At 35.8% G+C, this 18,810-nt stretch overlaps 1 protein-coding gene and 1 pseudogene across 1 annotated transcript; one reads left to right on the top strand and one right to left on the bottom strand.

Annotated features, from left to right (window-relative positions):
- The first annotated feature begins 568 nt into the window (after positions 1 to 568).
- Positions 569 to 2,840, top strand: LOC136283596 (uncharacterized; annotated as a pseudogene).
- Positions 2,841 to 5,535: 2,695 nt separating this feature from the next.
- Positions 5,536 to 7,917, bottom strand: LOC136283585 (uncharacterized). The gene is made up of 5 exons (XM_066172645.1): positions 7,784 to 7,917; positions 7,215 to 7,391; positions 6,648 to 6,707; positions 5,875 to 6,039; positions 5,536 to 5,653 (listed from the first exon to the last, which is right to left on the bottom strand). The coding sequence occupies exons 1-4, from the start codon at positions 7,893 to 7,895 to the stop codon at positions 5,879 to 5,881; spliced, it is 510 nt and encodes a 169-aa protein (XP_066028742.1). The 5' UTR covers positions 7,896 to 7,917; the 3' UTR covers positions 5,536 to 5,653; positions 5,875 to 5,878.
- Positions 7,918 to 18,810: the final 10,893 nt, after the last annotated feature.

Genomic DNA, 18,810 nt, shown 5'->3' with positions numbered 1-18,810 from the left:
TAACATAGCTTACTGGGCAAAATTTTATAATTATTTGCTTTTTGTGCAAGCTTTGTCAGGCTGCTAAATGTCGATTTTTATTAACAGTTTCTGTAGAGGTTATAAAATCGGTTTTGCACCAAAAGAAAGTACTAGTACCCCTTGATTAGCATCAATTCAACGAAATCAGTTGGTATCCTTAAAAAAAACGAAGATGCCTCATGGTGTTAGGAAAAAAGGGGGATAGCAAAAAAAACTTTAGAATAACAATATTATGTTTTCTTGTAAGTGTTTTGTTATGTTTGAGCATAAAATATTTTAATGTGACATGAAGGGAAGAGGAAAAAAGCAAGGTGAAACACGAAGCTGTACCCTGACCAGAAACGACCTTTCATGGCTTGTCATGACGCAACAGAGGCCTACGAGTTATCTTTGAGTGATATGCAAATCCCACTGATTTTAAATCATAGCGAGGCGGTCGTTATTAAAACTAAACACAGGCTAAAAGCAATTAACCCGCACAATAAAGCAATTATATCCTTTTAAACACAAAATACAAATTGAAATTGAATTGCAGTGTTCTTTTAAACCGAGAAATGCCATGGATACAGGATAGATCCACAAAATTTTCCTTAGCTCTGGATTCTACTGCATCTAACAGATAATATTGGTAAGTTGATTGTAACCATTAGAACCAGTCAACATTACTCGAAACACGATTGTGTGTTTGTGTCTGTCTCCTATTTTGTTTTATGAACAAGGATGTTAAATGTCCTGCACACGAACTTCGCGTGATTAAGAGTAACTAAAGAGATGTTCTAAGTGTCAAGGTGTTAATGCGTTCAAAGGAAAGGAAATTTTTAATGAAATCGCACAAAAAGCGTGAGTCTTGACAAAATCGCGGTCGGCCTGGTAGATGTTTATGTGCTACCGTTCATACACGTATAAGATAAAGGGAAATGAAATGATACCAAAACAGGTAAAACATGTTTTTTGGGTATCCCTCATACATCGGCAAACGTGTGCTACATATTCAATTTTTCAAACATCGTCTGATGGGAGCTGCGGGAGGTTTTAATTGCGCTATGGCTTTGAAAACTTTCACATCTTATCATAGATGTCCACCATAAATTTACGATTCAGTAACGCCGACTTTTATCCATCTTATTTTTTTTATTTTATATATATAGGGAGTCTGTGTAATGATTTTTCTGTTTTATAATGCTAGATACGTAGGAGTAGGAGCAGAGCGCGATATATGTTGTGATAGGGGAAAAAACAGAGAGACTATACTTTCATCCCTACAAGCCTGTTTCGTGATTACTCACTCATCAGGGGATTTTATTGTTAAGAATATTCGTACTATCGTTTCTATATTTTACAAATTTGCATAGTAAGCGTGGCGGTAAAGTACGATGCTATATATATATACTTATATTTTTATTAACTGTTCAGGACAGTGACCTAATCCCCCACATGGAGGGACAAGGAATAAGTGGAACAACCTTGGCGGCTGTGGCGTTTGAAGCTTCGGCGAGCTATGAACAAATTAGACCCACCTACCCATTGGAAACTGTAAGGTTCCTGTTGAAAAAACTCGGAATTCTAGAACACGACAAGATTGAAAATTATACCTTTACCAGAAATCTTCCGCTTACTGTTCTTGAATTAGGATCCGGCTCAGGCAAGTTCACTCGAGTTATGTTTGAAATCTTAAGAGGCACCGGGACTCAAATAATCGCGAGTGATCCCACAGGTACAATGATACAGCAGTTCCAAAGAGTTTTACCCCGCATTGAAATTCTGCAGTGTCGTGCTGAGAATATTGGTAAGTCAGGTTTAATTCACTTTTGCGTCACCCTGTGAAATAGTTCAGACTATCTGTAATTTATTGCCTTGTAATAATGCATCAGAAGTAATCTCTAATAATATTACGACAAAGTTAGCAGAGTGGAAAAAAAATGAAAGAAAATAGAAAAGTGAGAAATTAATGAATGACAAATGGCCATGAATTGGGCGTGAGTAAAGAGGCTATTTCATTATCATTATTATTATTATTATTATTATTGATAAATCCATTATTTTTTTATTGAAACGCTGTCATAAAAACATGTTTTAAAGAGAAGCTTAAGGGAAAACTAAATAAAATGCAGCTCCGATCGCGACGAGTTAGTCTGGCACTAAAATTAAGTTTCCTTTCTCATTCTCCAGCGTCGGGATAACTTTGGAATGGTATTTCAAGATGCTATTTTGTGCTTGAATTTTTCGCATTTTGAAATTCCATTATATCTCTTTTGTCGATATAGCTCTCCCAGACTCGAGTGTTGATGCAATTGTAGCAGCGCATTGTTTTCACTGGTTCACAAACGAAGAGGCTGTGAGAGATATTTGCAGAGTTGTTGACATTTTTTCGCCCGTTGGAAAATGGTTTCGAGCACACAACCTCAGAAGAAACCATGAATAAGATATTTCAAGTGGTCGGAAAACTGTTCACTGTCCAAAAGGATTCGACAACGAGGAAACACTGGCAGCTTACTTACGATGAATGTTACAATACCCTGGCTTCTAAAGGTATTTTGCAAAGCAGCCCTGATGAGGTCAAAGATGGATTCAAGGTTTGGTTTGATAAAGTCATGCGCAAGCATTTTCCTGATATCAAAGAAAACGACCGGATCCCTTGTCCGTCGGTTACGTTGATCTGTTGGTGCAAGAAAAAGGAAATGATACAAAATTTAGAATGAACCTCCTGGTTCCTCTCTGATTTGCTTGATGCTTGCGAAATTTTTTATATGACCTCTAGCTCACTCGTATTAAAAGGTTTAATTAAGTCCTTTAGTCACCAAGTCAACGCCCTAAGGTCTTTCTTATATCCATGCCATGATTGTCACACCCATTAAAATTGGCCGTATTACCTCATCATCACAGTCGAATCTCCAACTATCGCTTGGTTTCATTGTTGAGAGGGAGGGTGTGGAGGGATTCATTGACCTAACTATTCGAGAAAGATTCCGGACACAGAGAACTTCAGTGGTAAACATGGTTAGTACAAATATAAAGGATATTTACGCAAATATTGGCAAAATAAGGTATTTTGTCATGGTATCAATTTTCTATCACTAGGATTAACTCCCATTTGATTTGAATATTGTTTTGTCATTATCATCGCTATTTTCATTATCATTGTCGTTATAATTATTGTTGTCATTAACATTATGGTTATCATTACTTCAACGAGCTTTTCCAGATGATTTTCCTCGACACCTCCTACATCCTACTTTGCCTTTTCCTCGAAAATAATAAAAAAGGAGTTAAATGGTGAGGATGTTGTCACTTTCAACAATAATATGAAAAATACAGCATCATTCATGAATGAGCTAAGATGTTCCGCATACCGTTGTTATCTGTCAGGCCAATTGTCTCCTTTTTCTTTATATGTGCATTCTTGTTTCCATTTTGCTTCAGTATACTCATACAGTTAACAGCTTCCTCGTGAATATCAATGGATTCATTGTATACATTGATCAAATCAACCCTATCAACATCTCTAACATACTGGTCCACGTCAAAGTTGTCATAATCACGAAAATAGAATGCTCTCTTATGCCTTGATATTTGTCGATCAAGCACTGGTAATAGAATGATCTGAGACATCAACCAGCGCAATGCCGGAATTCACACTCAAATTAGAATTTGCATAAATGTGGTCAGTCAGAGTAGAAGTATGATGAGCGAGCCCGGTTGGTTTTGTTATTAAAGGTAGTAGATTGTTAGAATAGAGCATATTTAGGTACTCTTCAGATAATAAATGTTCACTGTATTCCCGGAGATCCATATTAAGATCCCCAAGAATATATATCTTATACTGAATTGCCTCTTAAAGCAAAGTTTCAAATTCAAAAGTAAAAGAAGGTAAATTACAAGTAGGATGGCGGAAAAAACAACCAACAATTATATTAGGTCTCCCATTCTCTGACGTTATTTCTCACCAGGATGATTCGTCCAACGGTATGGTCAACTTTAAATCAGGTCCATGAATGGCTTAAGGATTGTTTGTTTGGACATATAGCCCAGAACCGCTAGTCTGTTTTGGTGGGTTGGTGTGTGGAAGAAATCATAATTTAGGATATCAACATTTGTTACTGTCCGGTTTGATAGTCTCGTTTCAGTAATAGCTAAGATATCAGGCTTGTGGTTGACAGAATGTAAAAACTCGTTCACTAGAGACAAATGCTTTGGAATACTTCTGATATTACAATGAAACATAGAAAGACACTTTGAAGTGGTATTATCTAAGAGTTGATTCAGCTGAGTTAGGAAATAATAATTGGAACGTGGACAATTAAGGATGTTATCAGAATCAATGTCATACCACCAGTTACCAATCACTGCTAATTTTTTTTTTCTTTTAATTTTGTTTTTAAAAATAAAAACTAGTGAGCAGCACACAGCAGCAGATCTTGTCAACTTCGTTTATTATCCAACCGGTTTCGTCTGATCACACAGACTTCATCAGGGATTTAACAAGGTGAACAAAATTGAACTACGAATGTACTGGACGTTTACAGTACAAATCACGTTCAAATTGAGGTGAAAACTGCAAAAAACGCCTACAAACAGGAAACGTTACGCAAATCTAGCGCAACGGTTTGCAAAATGTTACGCAATTCCAGCGTAACAAGTAAGCGATGTTTATTTTTGGTGAGCCCCAAACGCCAAATTTAACACTCGTTACGGTTCTCAGTTTACATTATCAACCAAGCTGATAAGGCCAAATGATCTAGTTATACTCCTCACAGACGCAGCACCACAATTTTTCCAGAAATTCACCCGCTTTATTTACTTGTTGTCATCATTGCTCATCGCTTAAACACTTTTAAAAACTGCCACGGTAATTTATTGCTAAACGAGGGCCAAAGTAGTGCTCCATAAACCTTTGAGTGATGCTCCATAAACCGATGAGTGATGCTCCATAAACCGATGAGTGATGCACTACAAACCGATGAGTGATGCACTCATCGAATATACAAAAGGATGATTAATACGATCTTTATTTTCAGGTGCCGCTTTATCCTGCCTTATTCCTTGGAGTTAAGAGCTTGTACAATAGTTATAATGAGGGATTAAATTCAACCCTGATAAAAATCACTCCAAATTATTTACGTTTCCCCAGCCTCGCGACTAACTCAAGCCTCTAGTTCAGTTTCATTTCTATTTTATCACCTACAAGTATGGACTGAAGATTTCTTATCTTATTTTCCGATCAAGTATCACAATATTTAGTCATATATGACTTTTGTGGTTTTTGGAAACCTAGCATTATTTTCTTTCATTCATGTTGTATTATATGGTTGTTGTTTGACAAATGAATGCCACTGAAGGTTGAAACCGCTGGAAAGTAGTGATAAAGCGTGCTGATAAACGTTTAGGACAAGATGAAAATATTCACATCATTTATTTCAGAATTTAGTCAACGGTGATGTGGATTGTGTAGCTTACGGTTTGCAGCAGATAAATAAATCCATAAACAAAATGAAATAAAAAAAGAGAACAAGGATGTCAATTGAACCAAAAAGATTTATTTAACGCTTTCAAAGCTACAATTTCAGCTATGACTTTGAAGCAACTTTCTTAATCTTGCGTGAGTCTTGGTCCAGTCTAATCATTCTCGCCAAACCTGAAATAGAGAAAACAGAGTGAGAAAGAGTCCTTCATAAAGTTACTTAAGTGAGTAATGAGGCCAGTTGGGACAAGCATACTTATCTATGGAATGTCACAAGTAGTAGAGAGAACTCAACAAGGACTAGCACATGCATTTCATGTTTAAAAGATGTCCTCAATTTTCTACGCGATTACAAGCTTGTAGCAATCCTTGATCGATATTTGTGAAAGACTCACCATTCTAATGACCGTAAGGGTAGTATGGGTAGCGGTAGCCGTAACCCTTTCCTTTTTTTGGGTAGTAACCCTTTCGGACACGATATTTCCGGTAGGCTTTACGGTAGCTTTTCCTAGGTTTTTTCCGGTACTTGCGGTAGCCTTTTCCTTTCCAATACAAATAACCTTAAAATAAGTACGAAAAAATATACTTCAGGCCATTAAATATCAACCGATGGATTATCGAACATAAAATCTCAGAATCAGACAAAAGGCCCATTCATTAAGATTTCTCTCCAAATTTAACAAAATAATTGTGTGATGTTATAATGATGTTGTTTAATCATATCTTAGCAAGATGGAAACAATAGCCTCTATTTGACGTGAAAATATACAGGAATATTTATCCTCGGACATTATCTGTTCCAAGATGCGAACAGATAACGAACAAACCTGTGAGCTTCAAAGGACAAATATACGAGTATATTTTCGTGTAAAATAGAGGCTTTGTAATTATTATCTTTCAAACATTTTGCAGCGCGCGTCGGATGTTTTCTTTTGAGCGTTCTCCAGTACGATTTTATGAACAAACGGATAATTCCCATTTTCTGCTACATCTTCTTGAATTAAAACCTATCAGTTGGGTGATAGCCTTGACTATGCTCCAGTTTTAGCTGAGGGATATTCGGCCACCTCACCTAGTATCAATCGTGCGCGAGCAAGAACGTTTCATGGATCATAAATCAAGATATAAGATCAAGATATAAGATCAAAAAAATGTTGAATAACTTTACCATATTTCTTTTTAGACTTTCTTGGCACCGGTCTTGGATCCTCAGAAATTTCATCTTCATCTGATGGAACAAAAATCATAACATCTGGTTAGAAAGTGCTTTTCTCACAGTTTACTTTATTGATAATTGTGTCATCATGTCCCACGTAATTGATCTTTTTTTTCCAAAGAAGTAAATCACCCGGTAATCCCTATGATAAGAAAAATTCAGACATTATATGGATCCTGTTGGTATAGTCAATGTAGCGAACAGTATTCTTTTCCTTGATTCTTATTTGTGATTGAAATAAAAACCTCGGAAGAGTTGAGCTTTTGTTCCTTCCCATACTACATTTCATACCAACTTTCAACTGTTGTCGACTCAAACCTTCTTAAAAAACTTGCTCGATGCAGAAAATGATCATTAAAATCACCCTAGTTTATTCTAAACGGTTCTTTCATGGGTTTCTACCCAATAAGAATAATAAATTTCAAACTCTCGCCATTGACATTATAACTTGGATCTCATCTCCGAAGCGGAGACAGAATTCGGTTTTCTTGTTAACTAAATTTAATGATTAACTCTTGCCTGTCTCTTCGTCTTCATCGTTCATTTCTTCTAATTCCTTAGCATCCCTCTCGTTTTCTTCATCTCTTAATTCGTCAAATGCTTCAGCTTCATTTTCCGGCTCCTCATCATTCTCTCCGTCAAATTTATCAGAGGAAGTCTCTAAGTCTTCGTCATTCAGATCTTCAACTTCTTTGGCTATTTTAAGGGGGGGGCAAAGGAGGCAAAAACAACCGATTATAGGTAAAAATCAACCAACGCCGGTTTTCATTTGAATACAACCAGACCGGTAATTAAGTGGAGAGAGTCTCAGCTCTTCCTAGGAGACTTAGAGTTGCTTTCTTATCCACGTTCGTGAGAACTGTACTGAAGATAGTTCTCATGAGTATTCTTATCTTTTCTGGTAGAACTTTTTTTTAATCAGGCTTCTAAAAGTAACTAAGTAGCTTCTTAAAGTGACCTGTATCCTCACTCAGAGGAGCATCTAGGGAAGGAAAAAAAGATTACTGAGTAAAAGTAACACCATTGGACTGATGGAAGAAGGAATGGTCTAATAAATATAATCATACTCTCATAATTTTGATCAATACCTTCCCGCTTTTCTGCCATGTAAGAGGCTGTACAGGCTCCAAGAAGGAAACAGCTGATCAACAAAAGTTTCATCTGCATGGCTGAATCCGTTTTAACTCTGGACACCCTCATCGGTCAATTTATGGGATTCATAGAGATGCTAATACGGTGGAACCAAAACTCAATACATTACATTGCGTGCTTTGCATGAAATTAATTAGGGGAGGATTAAAAATAGGTTAATAAAAATAGTATTATATGGTGCAATGGGTGACAAGACAAAGGCATTGAGGTGTCGACAATGTGATTCTTCAAGCACTCTTAATAGCCTAAGGCTAAAAATAGAATGGTTGAGCTTGAAGTTAGTGCGCATGGCAGACAATAAACTGCATCAAGAACAATTCTTCGGAACAACACTATGAAACAAACGCCTTTAAGATTGGGATAATGTTGTGATACGAGATATCTCTCTATTCGTTTTGTTTATTTTGAAATCTCAGCCGAAAATCGAACTTCTAAATTAAGAACTGTTATATCTAGACTTACGAATACGTCAATTTCATGTTACATGGTTTGACAATTTACTGGTCTGATATTTCTAATTTTTTGTCCTGTGTAGATTTAATAATAAGGTCTTACTGATTAGCATCTCGATGAAATGACCTTCAGCTAAATATTGCAATTATCCTACCAAACCGAAATTTCAGCTCTTGGGTTAAGCATTTAGGTAGGGCGAGTGGCAAACAGCAGGAGAAACTAAAACAATTCTGCAGAACAGTATTATTTTACGGAAGCCTCAACGAGTAGAATAGTCAGATATAGAGTTTTGATACGAGAAGAGCTCTTTCTGGTTACAGTCAAGATTGAGCTTTCAAAATTCTAAAACGTTGTATTTAGAATTCTATATTTTAAATTGATGTTACATAGTTCGGCAATTTTCTCGTCTAATATTTTTTATTTTATGTCATGAGTAGTTTCAATTGCAAAGCTTCACCGAAAAGTACTTCGATGAAAATTTCCTGCTGCTTAGATATTGCAGTTATAACATCAAAATAGGAACTCTTCCCTAATTAAAAAAAGAGTAAAACTGTTGTCGATCAGTTTTAATAAGAAGATTGTTGAGAGAGCAACGTCTAAAAGAACTAATGATTGATTGTTAATGCTTGACGACAACGTAAGGAGCAAACAAATTAGTGGAAACCAAGTGTGTAAAATTAGATCTATTACTAGATTAGTACTTAGTCTATATTGAGTACATGAAGAGATATTCCTGTTGATCACTGCTGTGTTGGATATCAACAATGAAAATGGTCAGAAGAGCATTTAAATCTTTCTTTCTACATAAACAAAAGGAAGTTTTTACCTTTCTGACTGAAGTCTTTTAATGAATCAAGGTTAAATTCAGTACAAAAGACTGAAATCGGGTATGGAAAATAAAATTTATTTGCAAATATTGATTCCTGTATTTTTGTTTTTCTTGAGAAGAAGAAAGACCGAACTGTTTACAGTATCACCATTTTTTTGCACCTTCTTAAACTCCTCCAAATATATCCAGAAATAGCCGTGCCCATCTCAATTGTAATCAAAATATTGGCAAGTTCGACAATCCTTCAACTTGACGATGATTTTGTGAAACTATTATACCTTTAAAGCGTTGAAAGTAATCATAAAATTTATTTGTGCGCTACCTTCAATGTTGCCTTAAAAGCTTTAGGATTTGTTTAAAGTCTTCTTCGGTGTGTTTATTGTAAATACTAGGCGGATAACTCTATTGATATTTCTTTTAATTAAGCAATGACATTGTTTTTGTTTGTGGGGGTCTGATACCTTGAGAATATCTTTTCAGAGCTAGAATGCACTATTGTTTTTTCCCTTGCTACATTGGCGAAGTTCGAAAATTTGCTTTTTATTAGATCAGATTGTAATAGAAGTCCAGACGGAAGCGCTACAAGGTTTCTCTCCTTGTGAGTGAGTCGGAATGATCAAAATAGATGAACTCAGTGTTGTTAACAATTGCTTATCGATTTAAATGCTTTGAACTGACGTGAGCCCAAAACAAATTAATGGGCTCTAGGTGCTGAATAAATCATTGGGGAAGACTGTCCCTGAAAATCATGTTTTGGTTAAAGAGGAAGTAGTCGCTCACAAAACTACAGAAATAATTTTTGTTTTTCATTCATTTATTCTGCAAGATTAGGGAATGGCCTACTAAATATAACAAAACGAAATTCAATCACGTCAGGCTTTCCAGAAAGGATAACCTCAATGCTGTTCGCAATTGCTAAATAATTCAAGAGCTTTCCACTGACGTGAGTCTAACAATTGAGATGGACCCTTAATGTTAAATAGATCATAGGGGCCACCTGTCCTTGAAGATTATTTTCTTGATGAAAGAATTTGAAGCATTAGCCGCTCACAAAAAAAAGAGAAATAATTATTTCGCAAGACTAAAAAATAGCATGCAGAAGGTAACAAAACCAAATTCTAACACGTCAGGGAACAACCAATTTTAACAAAATTGGGACGTGTCATACTTAACTGAAGACATAGCATACTACAGGATATATTGTTCTTCTCACCTGAATGTGTGCGTGTCTTTTGCAGAATTTGTATATTGCGTTCAAGATTTAGACGCACAGCAATATTAGCCTGCGAGCGACAAAGATGTGTAAGATACATGAACCTTAAAAAAAGCCCTAACCAATGTTTAGAAGTAGGAACCGTTCTTAACCATCACGAAAAAGAGAAGCAAACAGAGTGAAGGAATTCGAATATTTTAAATTTCAGATTTCATTAGGCTGGCGCGCGCGCCAACATTGAGCAAAAACCTTATGAAGCCTCCTCAAGTGGACAATTTCGTGAAAATTATGCCTGTTGTGTCAGTTCACCATATGGTTTTTCCATCAAAAGTCAGAAAGTGAAATTCTCACTCGATTAATTTTTCTATTTTTCCATTTTTTGACCTTTTATTACAATAATAATTATTATTACTTTCTTTTTTTCTTTTTGTTGCAATAAGAAATCTCCAACAGTTTATTTCGTTCTTCCAATATTTTCCTGTTCTCCAGCCATGTGGTTTGAGTCGATGTCTTGAAGTTGTATTAGGCTTACTGTAGGTTCAGTTCTGAGATGCAGATCTTGTTTTGTCATTTGCCATCGAGTCACACATCACCTGAACATTTACCGAATATACGAGCAAAGCAAAAACTAAAGTGGACTGCACTTAACTCCAAAAGAGTATTTCTTAATGTCCCATGCATTCAGCACAAAGAGATGACTTAACATGTGGGAGGATTCCCAAAACTGTCTACTATCACATATTGAAACTAAGCTAGGCCACCATATCATTTGTTACCAGAATACGTGTCTATATGGATTTCCATATTGTGAACGGACTTAGTTTATATCGCTCTCTTGTTGATTAGCATTTTATTGCTGCATTCTCTATAAACTTTACCCAATTGGACAATAATCCAACAAATCTGTCTACAAAATCCATGGCAAAATACATGTTAAAAGCCAAATAGATTTTCACGTTCTGAAAAAGTATGAAGGGAACCATAGAATGATCCTTTATAAATATATTTGCACTGCCTTGAGTTCAATCATCCATCCACTTGTGGGTCAGTGACAAACACACCGATATTACTTTATCTGAAAGTTGAATATTAGAAGTTCTTGACGATAATCATGTCATTTGCAGTCACTTTGTAGACTAAAGTGATTGAGGAATAAAAGATAAATTGATAGGTAAAGATAGTGGTAAATATCACCCATAAAACGTACCATTACCCTTCCTTATTGATGGACCTGCTGCTCAGCAGCCTGTGTTTTGCTTAGTTTTTTTCTCATAGAACGGTTCACTCGTTTTTCCTAAGGCAAGAACCAAATATATCTTCCTTCTCTCCTAAATATTATGGAGTTAAAATCGAGCCAGCCTATTTACATGAAGGGAATTTCTGGATAAGAAGGGTTAAAAGCCAATATTTATTTGCAAAATTCTTCAAATAAAAGTTAAACACTAAGTCAGAAAATTTAAACGTTACAGAAAAGATGTCTAACGATTTGAATGTTTCATTTATCGACAAGGGCACTATCTTTTTTAATTTCATCTTATTTGATTGCATCTCATTTTATTTCTTATTGTGTTTGGTTGTGTTCTTCTGGGGTAAGGGGGGGATAAAGGTCAGTCATTAAGATGGTTCACTTTATCTGGTCCTTTTTCTTTCTCATTTGAATGCGATATCGAGCTGATATTGAAGCGTTAGACGATTCTTCTAAATGTGATGAAATTCTAAATGAAAAAAGCAAATAAATGCCACAAGATAATAGTCAAATAACAAACTAATGGCTGGAATAGTCGATTACATTTGATAAAAAAATCGTTGTGAACTTGAATTATCTGAATATTCGATTTATCGCCATGACTCGCGAAATGAGCTGAATATATCAATAGTTTAGAATAATTAAGACTGTTTAAAGCATTAAAGTTTTTGAGGCCTAAAAGCATCTCTTCTCGTCTTTTATTAGATGATGCCGAAGATGTCGATCTGACAACTCAAAACGGACTCTAGCAGGTGTTCAAATATACACAAAAAATTTAAAAGCATGACGTTACGGCACTTTGATTTTTTGTGCTACTCAACACCCATGTCAAATCCATGAGACGAAAGCAAAGGGCTTAAACTTCATTTGTGCTTTGTCTTAACTTTGAGGCGCATGAAAATGATTCTAGAACTTTGTCTCGTTGTCGCTTTGCTTTCGGTTACTTACACGAGGTCCTTCCCTATGTTTTCTTTCATTTATGTACCGCAATGAATGGCAGATCTTGAGCTCGGGGGGGGGGGGGGGGGGGAAGGTCTTTTTGTCGCTTGCCCTACCGGCTTTTCTTCCCTCTGCGAATGTTATATTCTTCTTCCTATCAGTGTTATTTTGTATGGTTGGTGTTGCTTGAGAAATGAACGGAACGCCAGAACATATGGGTAAAATTCTCAAATAATGAAATAAAAAGGGTCATGGCAATTTTTTTTTCCGGAAAGTTTTTCATAAAACATTTGGTTAAAATTATCAAATAATGAAATAAAAAAGGGTCAAGATTTATTCATCAAACAATCGTGTCATTGCATCCCATCTTATTGTTCTCTGTTGCCGAAGAGCTAAATTGCCCGAGTATCCCCAGTTTATTCCAGCCTTAGGACTCAAAAAGCTATATGGGTATTACCAGTATCATCAGTGTACTGAGTGTAATTAAGTGTAAGCTGAATTCTTAAACTTGATAACTATTTCACGAGTTCCGTCCCAAGGAGAAGAAATATGCATGGTAACTTGGATCTTTTTTTTATCCAAGGAGCGGAAACAGAACTCCGTTTTCTTGTTAACTAAATTTAGTGATAAACTTTCACTTGTCTCCTCTTCTTCAACGGTTATTTCCTTTCATTCTTGAGCATCACTCCCGTCTTCTTCACGACTCAGTTTCGTCAAATTCTCCATCTTCATTTTCCCGTTCTTCATCATTAGCTTCATCATCAATTCGTCAGAAGCAGTCTCAAACTCGTCATCACTTACATCTTCAACATCTTGGGCTGTGTTACAAGAAAAAAATGATTAAAAAAATGCACAAGTCAACTAAAACTACACTTATATATCAACTAAAGACAATCAAAACAGTCATTGTAGAGCAGGGGCTCCACTTTACAATTGACCTTAGAATTGCTGTATGTCCTCGTTGGAGATGAAACTGTTTAAAATATATCCTATAAATTTTCTTTTCTGATAAAGCTGAAAATGATTTTTTGCTGGGTTTTAAACGTAAGAGCTAAAGCAAACCTTAAATGTATTTGATTGATAAAGAAGCTACTTAAACTGACCTTTGTCAATTGTATTAAAAAAATTAAGACCAATGTGCTGATGGGAAAAGGATGAATTAACAAGGAGAAGAAAAAAGACAAAAAAAGAGTCATGCTCCTATATTTGTGACAAAAGTCCTTCTTGCTTTTCCGCCAGGTAAGGGGCGGTACAAGCTCCAAGAAGAAAACTGGGATCCAATAAAATTTCATCTGCATGGCTTAAACGGTTGTAACTCCGGGCAGAGAATGGCCTTATTGGCGGCCTCAGCGTTTCATGGATAATGCCAATACTTTAGAATCAAAATCCAATATATGCGGAAGTGTACTTGAAATAATCTGTAAATAAATTCCTAATCCCCACGGTATCATAAACGCTCTTAATTCAACTAATTTGTCTTTTCTCGTTACTATGTTCCCATGTTCCCTGCTTATTAACACACACACACACAAAACCCACAACTCATCTATTCGCTCTGACGAAGAGCTAACATCCGAGCCAACAGCTTTAGAAACTCTTTATGGTTACCAATTCACATTATCAACTTAGCTGATAAAGCCAAATTATTTTCAGGCGCCGCTTTATTCCAGCTTATTCCTTGGAGTTAAGTACTTGCATAATATATAGGGGATTAAATTCAGATAAAAATCACTACTCAATTTACATTGCCCCAGCCTCGCAACCAATTCAAGCGTCTTGTTCAGTTTCGTTTCAATCTTATTTCCTACATGTATGGACTGAAGATTTATTATCTTATTTTGCGATCAGGTATCACAAATAAGGGTCTTTGAAAAACTGGTTTTATTTTCTTTCATTCATGTTGTTTTACGTGGTTGTTGTAGACAAACCAATGCCACTAAAAGTTGAAACTGTAGGAAAGTAGTGATAAAGCGTGCTGATAAAGGTTTAGGACAAGATGAAAAAATTCAAATCATTTATTTCAGAATTTAGTCAATTGCGATGTGGATTGTGTAGCTTGCGGTTTTCAGCAGACAAATAAATTAGTGAATAAAATGAAAGTAAACAACAAAGAGACCAAGGATGTCAACTGAACCAAAAAAAATTTATTTAACGCTTTTAAAGCTACAATTTCAGCTATGACTTTACAGCAACTTTCTTAATCTTGCGTGAGTCGTGGTCCATTCTAATCATTTTCGCCTAACCTGAAATAGAGAAAACAAAGTGAGGAAGTGTCCTTCCTAAAGTTACTTTAGTGAGTAATAAGGCAAGTTGAGACAAGCGTACTTATCAATGGAATGTTATAAGTAGTAGAGAGACAACTCAACAAGGACTAGTACATGCAATTCTTGATTGAAAAATGTTTTCAATTTTCCGCGCGATTGCAAGCTTATAGCAGTCTTTAATCGATAATTGTGAAAGACTCACCATTTTAATGACCTCTGGGGTAGTATGGGTAGCGGTAGGCGTAGCGGTAGCCGTAACCCTTTCCTTTTTTGGGGTAGTAACCCTTTCGGAAACGATATTTACGGTAACCTTTACGGTAACTTTTGCTAGGTTTTTTTCCGGTAGAGTCCTTTACGGTATTTGCGGTAGCCTTTTCCTTTCCCATACAAATAACCTAAAATAATTACGAAATTAAATACTTTAAACCATTAAATCAAACGATAGATTATCGAAAATAAAAATCTCATCATCAGAAAAAAGGCCCATTCATGAAAATTTCTCTCCAAATTTGACAAGGTAATTGTCTGATATAATAATGCTGTTGCTTTAATTATATCTTAGCTAAATGCAAACAGTAGCCTCTATCTGGTGCGAAAATATAAACGGATATTTATCCGCGGACATTGTCTTTTCCAAGATGCGAACAGTTTCCGAGAGCGAATCTCGAGGAAAATTGCGAGCTCCGAGGAACAGATAACGTTCAAGGACAAATATAGGAGCACATTTTCGCGTAAAATAGAGGCTTTGTAATTATTATCCTTCAAACATTTTGCAGCGCGCGCCGGATGTTTTCTTTTGACCGTTCTCTAGTACGACTTTATGAACAAACACACATTTCCCATATTCTGTTACAGCTATAAAATGCTATATTTTCATAGATCATAAGTCAAGATGTAAGATCAAGATAAAAGATCAAGATATGTTGATAGCTTTACCATATTTCTAGCTTGACTTTCTTGGCACCGGTCTTGGATCCTCAGAAACTTCATCTTCATCTGATGGAACAAAAAATAACAACATCTGTTTATAAAGTACATTTCTTACGGTTTACTTCATTGATAATTATGTCATCATTTCCAAAATAATTGATCTTTGTTTCCAAAAGAAGCAAACCGCCCGGTAATCCCTATGAGAAGGCAAATTCATACATTATATGGATCCTTTCAGTATAATCAGTGTAGCGAGAAGTTACTCTATTCTTTTCCGTGATTCTTATTTGCGATTGAAATAAAAACCTCGCAAGAGTTGAACTTTTTTTCCATCCCGTAATGAATTTAATACCAACTTTCAACTGTTCTCAACCAAAACCTGCTTTAAAAAATCTTGGTTAATGCGGAAAATGACCATTACTCCTAAACAGTTCTTTCACGAGTTTCTTCCCGATGGATAGAAAAATTCCAAACTTTCGTCATTGACATTATAACTTGGATCTCATCTCTGAAGAGGAGACAGAACTCGGTTTTCTTGTTAACTAAACTTAATGATCCACTCTTGCCTGTCTCTTCGTCTTCATCGTTCATTTCTTCTAATTCCTCAGCATCCCTCTCGTTTTCTTCATCTCTTAACTCGTCAAATGCTTCATTTTTATTCTCCGGTTCCTCATCATTCTCTCCGTCAAATTTATCAAAGGCAGTATCGAAGTCTTTTTCATTCAGATCTTAAACTTCTTGGGCTATTTAGGGGGAAAAGAGAAGGCAAAAAAAACTGATTAAAGATGAAAAGTAGAATACGCTGGTTTTCATTTAAATACAACCAGACCGGTAATTAAGTGGAGAGAGTCTCGGCACTAAGAGACTCAGAGTTGCTTTCTTATCCACGTTCGTAAGAACTATATTAAAGATAATTCTTATGAGTATTCTTATATTTTCTGGTTTTTTTTTTAATCAGGCTTCAAAAAGTAACTAAGTAGCTTCTTAAAGTGACCTGTATCCTCACTCAGAGGAGCATCTAGGTAAGGAAAAAAGAGTTCTTAGTAAAAGTACACCATTGAATGGGTGGAAAAAGGAATGGTCTGAGAAAAATAATCATACACTCATAATTTTGATCCAATACCTTCCCGCTTTTCTGCCAGGTAAGAGGCTGTACAGGCTCCAAGAAGGAAAGAAGTGATCAACAAAAGTTTTATCTGCATGGCTGAAGCCGTTTAACTCCGGGCAGACAATGGCTCTTGTGATACCCTCATCGTTCCATTTATGGGTTTCACAGAGATGCTAATAGTGTAGAGCCAAAACCCATTACATAACATTGCATACTTTGCATGAAATTAACTAGGGGAGGATAAAAAATAGGTAAATAAAAGTAGTATTTTATGATGCAATAGGTGACAAGACAAAGGCATGGAGGTTTCAAGAATATGTTTCTTCAAGCACTCTTCATAGTCTAAGGCTAAAAATAGAGAGGTTGACCTTGAAGTTAGTGCGCACGGTAGACATTAAACTGCATCAAGAACAATTTTACGGAACAACACTAGAAGAGAAGAAGCCTTGGAGATCGGAATAAAGTTGTGATACAAAATTTCCCTGCTTTCGTTTTGACTATTTTGAAATGTCAGCCAAAAATCGAACTTCTAAATTAAGGACAGTTATATTTAGAGTTACGAATACGCCGATTTGATGCTACACGGTTCGACAATTTCGTCCGATATTTCTAAGATTTTATTCCTGCGTAAATTTGATAATAGAGTCTCACTGATTAGGATCTGGATGAAATGACCTTCTACTAAATATTGCAATTATCCAGCTCTTTTCTTAGGGTTGAGCATGTAGTCAGGGCAAATGGCTAACAGTCAATAGGAGAAACAAAAACGATTCTACGGAAAAAGACTATTATACGGGAGTCTTAATGAGTAGAATAATCACATAAATTATAGAGTTTTGATGGGAGAGGAAGCTTTTTTGGGGTACCATTATCAAAATATCAGACAAAAATGAACTTTCATAATTCTGAAAAGTTGTATTTAGAATTCAATATGTCAAATTGATGTTATAAAGTTCGGCGATTTTCTCGTCTAATATTTTTGATTTCATGTCTTGAGTAGTTTTAATTACAAAGCTTCAGTGAATAGTACTTCGGTGAAAATGACCTGCTGCTTGGATATTGCAGTCATAACATCAAAATTTGAACTCTTCCCCAATCAAAAAGAGTAAAACTGTTGTCACTCAGTTTTAATAAGAGAATTGTTTAAAGAGCAGCGCCTAAAAGAGTTACTAAATGAGTTTTAATGCTTAACAACAACATAAGGAGCAAACAAATTAGTGGGAACCAAGTGCGTAAAGTTAGATCTAATACTAGATTAGTACTTAGGTCTATATTGAATGCATGTAACGATATTTCCGTTTATCACTGCTTTGTTGGGATATCAACAATGAAAATTTCTTTTATACATACACAAAAGGAAGTTTTAACTTTTCTGACTGAGATAATGTTAAGGAGCCAGGTCTACAATTAATGACGGAAACCAAGTGGTTTAGCTGGAGAGTAGTTATCATCGATCACCGACGAAAAGGAATATCCAAATAAAGAACCGGTCAGTACGGTTTCCAGGAACCGATAAGATTTTCCAAATTATCCATTAAGTTGTCATTCACTTTGAGAGTGTTCAATATTTACTTAAGTCTGACTCTGGGGAATTTTTCTGATTATAAAATCTCAGAACTGAAAACTTAAAACGCTTCTCCGTCATGCATTAGTAGTAGCATTTTCTCGAAACTTTCACTTTGCAGCATGACTTCAAGATTTTCTACCAAGGACAGACAATAAAGGCATATCGCCCATGTTATCACACCTCCACCGTGCTGCGGAATTAAAGTTTCCTTTGTACATAAACTGAGCTAAGAACCGTACCATGATAGCAATTGGGAGAATGCAGGTAGCTGAGCGTGAAGCTTTATATCCGTCCAGAACTTTTATTGACAATGACGATGACAACAATGACAATATTTTTATTCACACGATTCAGGTACAAAGAGAAAAAAAGAAAAAAAAAAGGAAACTAGAGAAAAACGAAATTGATAGACAT

Source organism: Pocillopora verrucosa, chromosome 9, assembly GCF_036669915.1.
Source record: "Pocillopora verrucosa isolate sample1 chromosome 9, ASM3666991v2, whole genome shotgun sequence".
Classification (NCBI taxonomy): domain Eukaryota; kingdom Metazoa; phylum Cnidaria; class Anthozoa; order Scleractinia; family Pocilloporidae; genus Pocillopora; species Pocillopora verrucosa.
This window is presented reverse-complemented; position numbering and strand designations above follow the sequence as displayed.

Coding starts and splice junctions, on each gene's coding strand:
- LOC136283585 (XM_066172645.1), bottom strand. CDS start 7,895: ATGAGGGTGTCCAGAGTTAAAACGGATTCAGCCATGCAGATGAAACTT. Junction 6,708..7,214: donor CGATGAAGACGAAGAGACAG/GCAAGAGTTAAT, acceptor TTGTTCCATCAG/ATGAAGATGAAATTTCTGAG. Junction 6,040..6,647: donor AAAGTCTAAAAAGAAATATG/GTAAAGTTATTC, acceptor ACTTATTTTAAG/GTTATTTGTATTGGAAAGGA.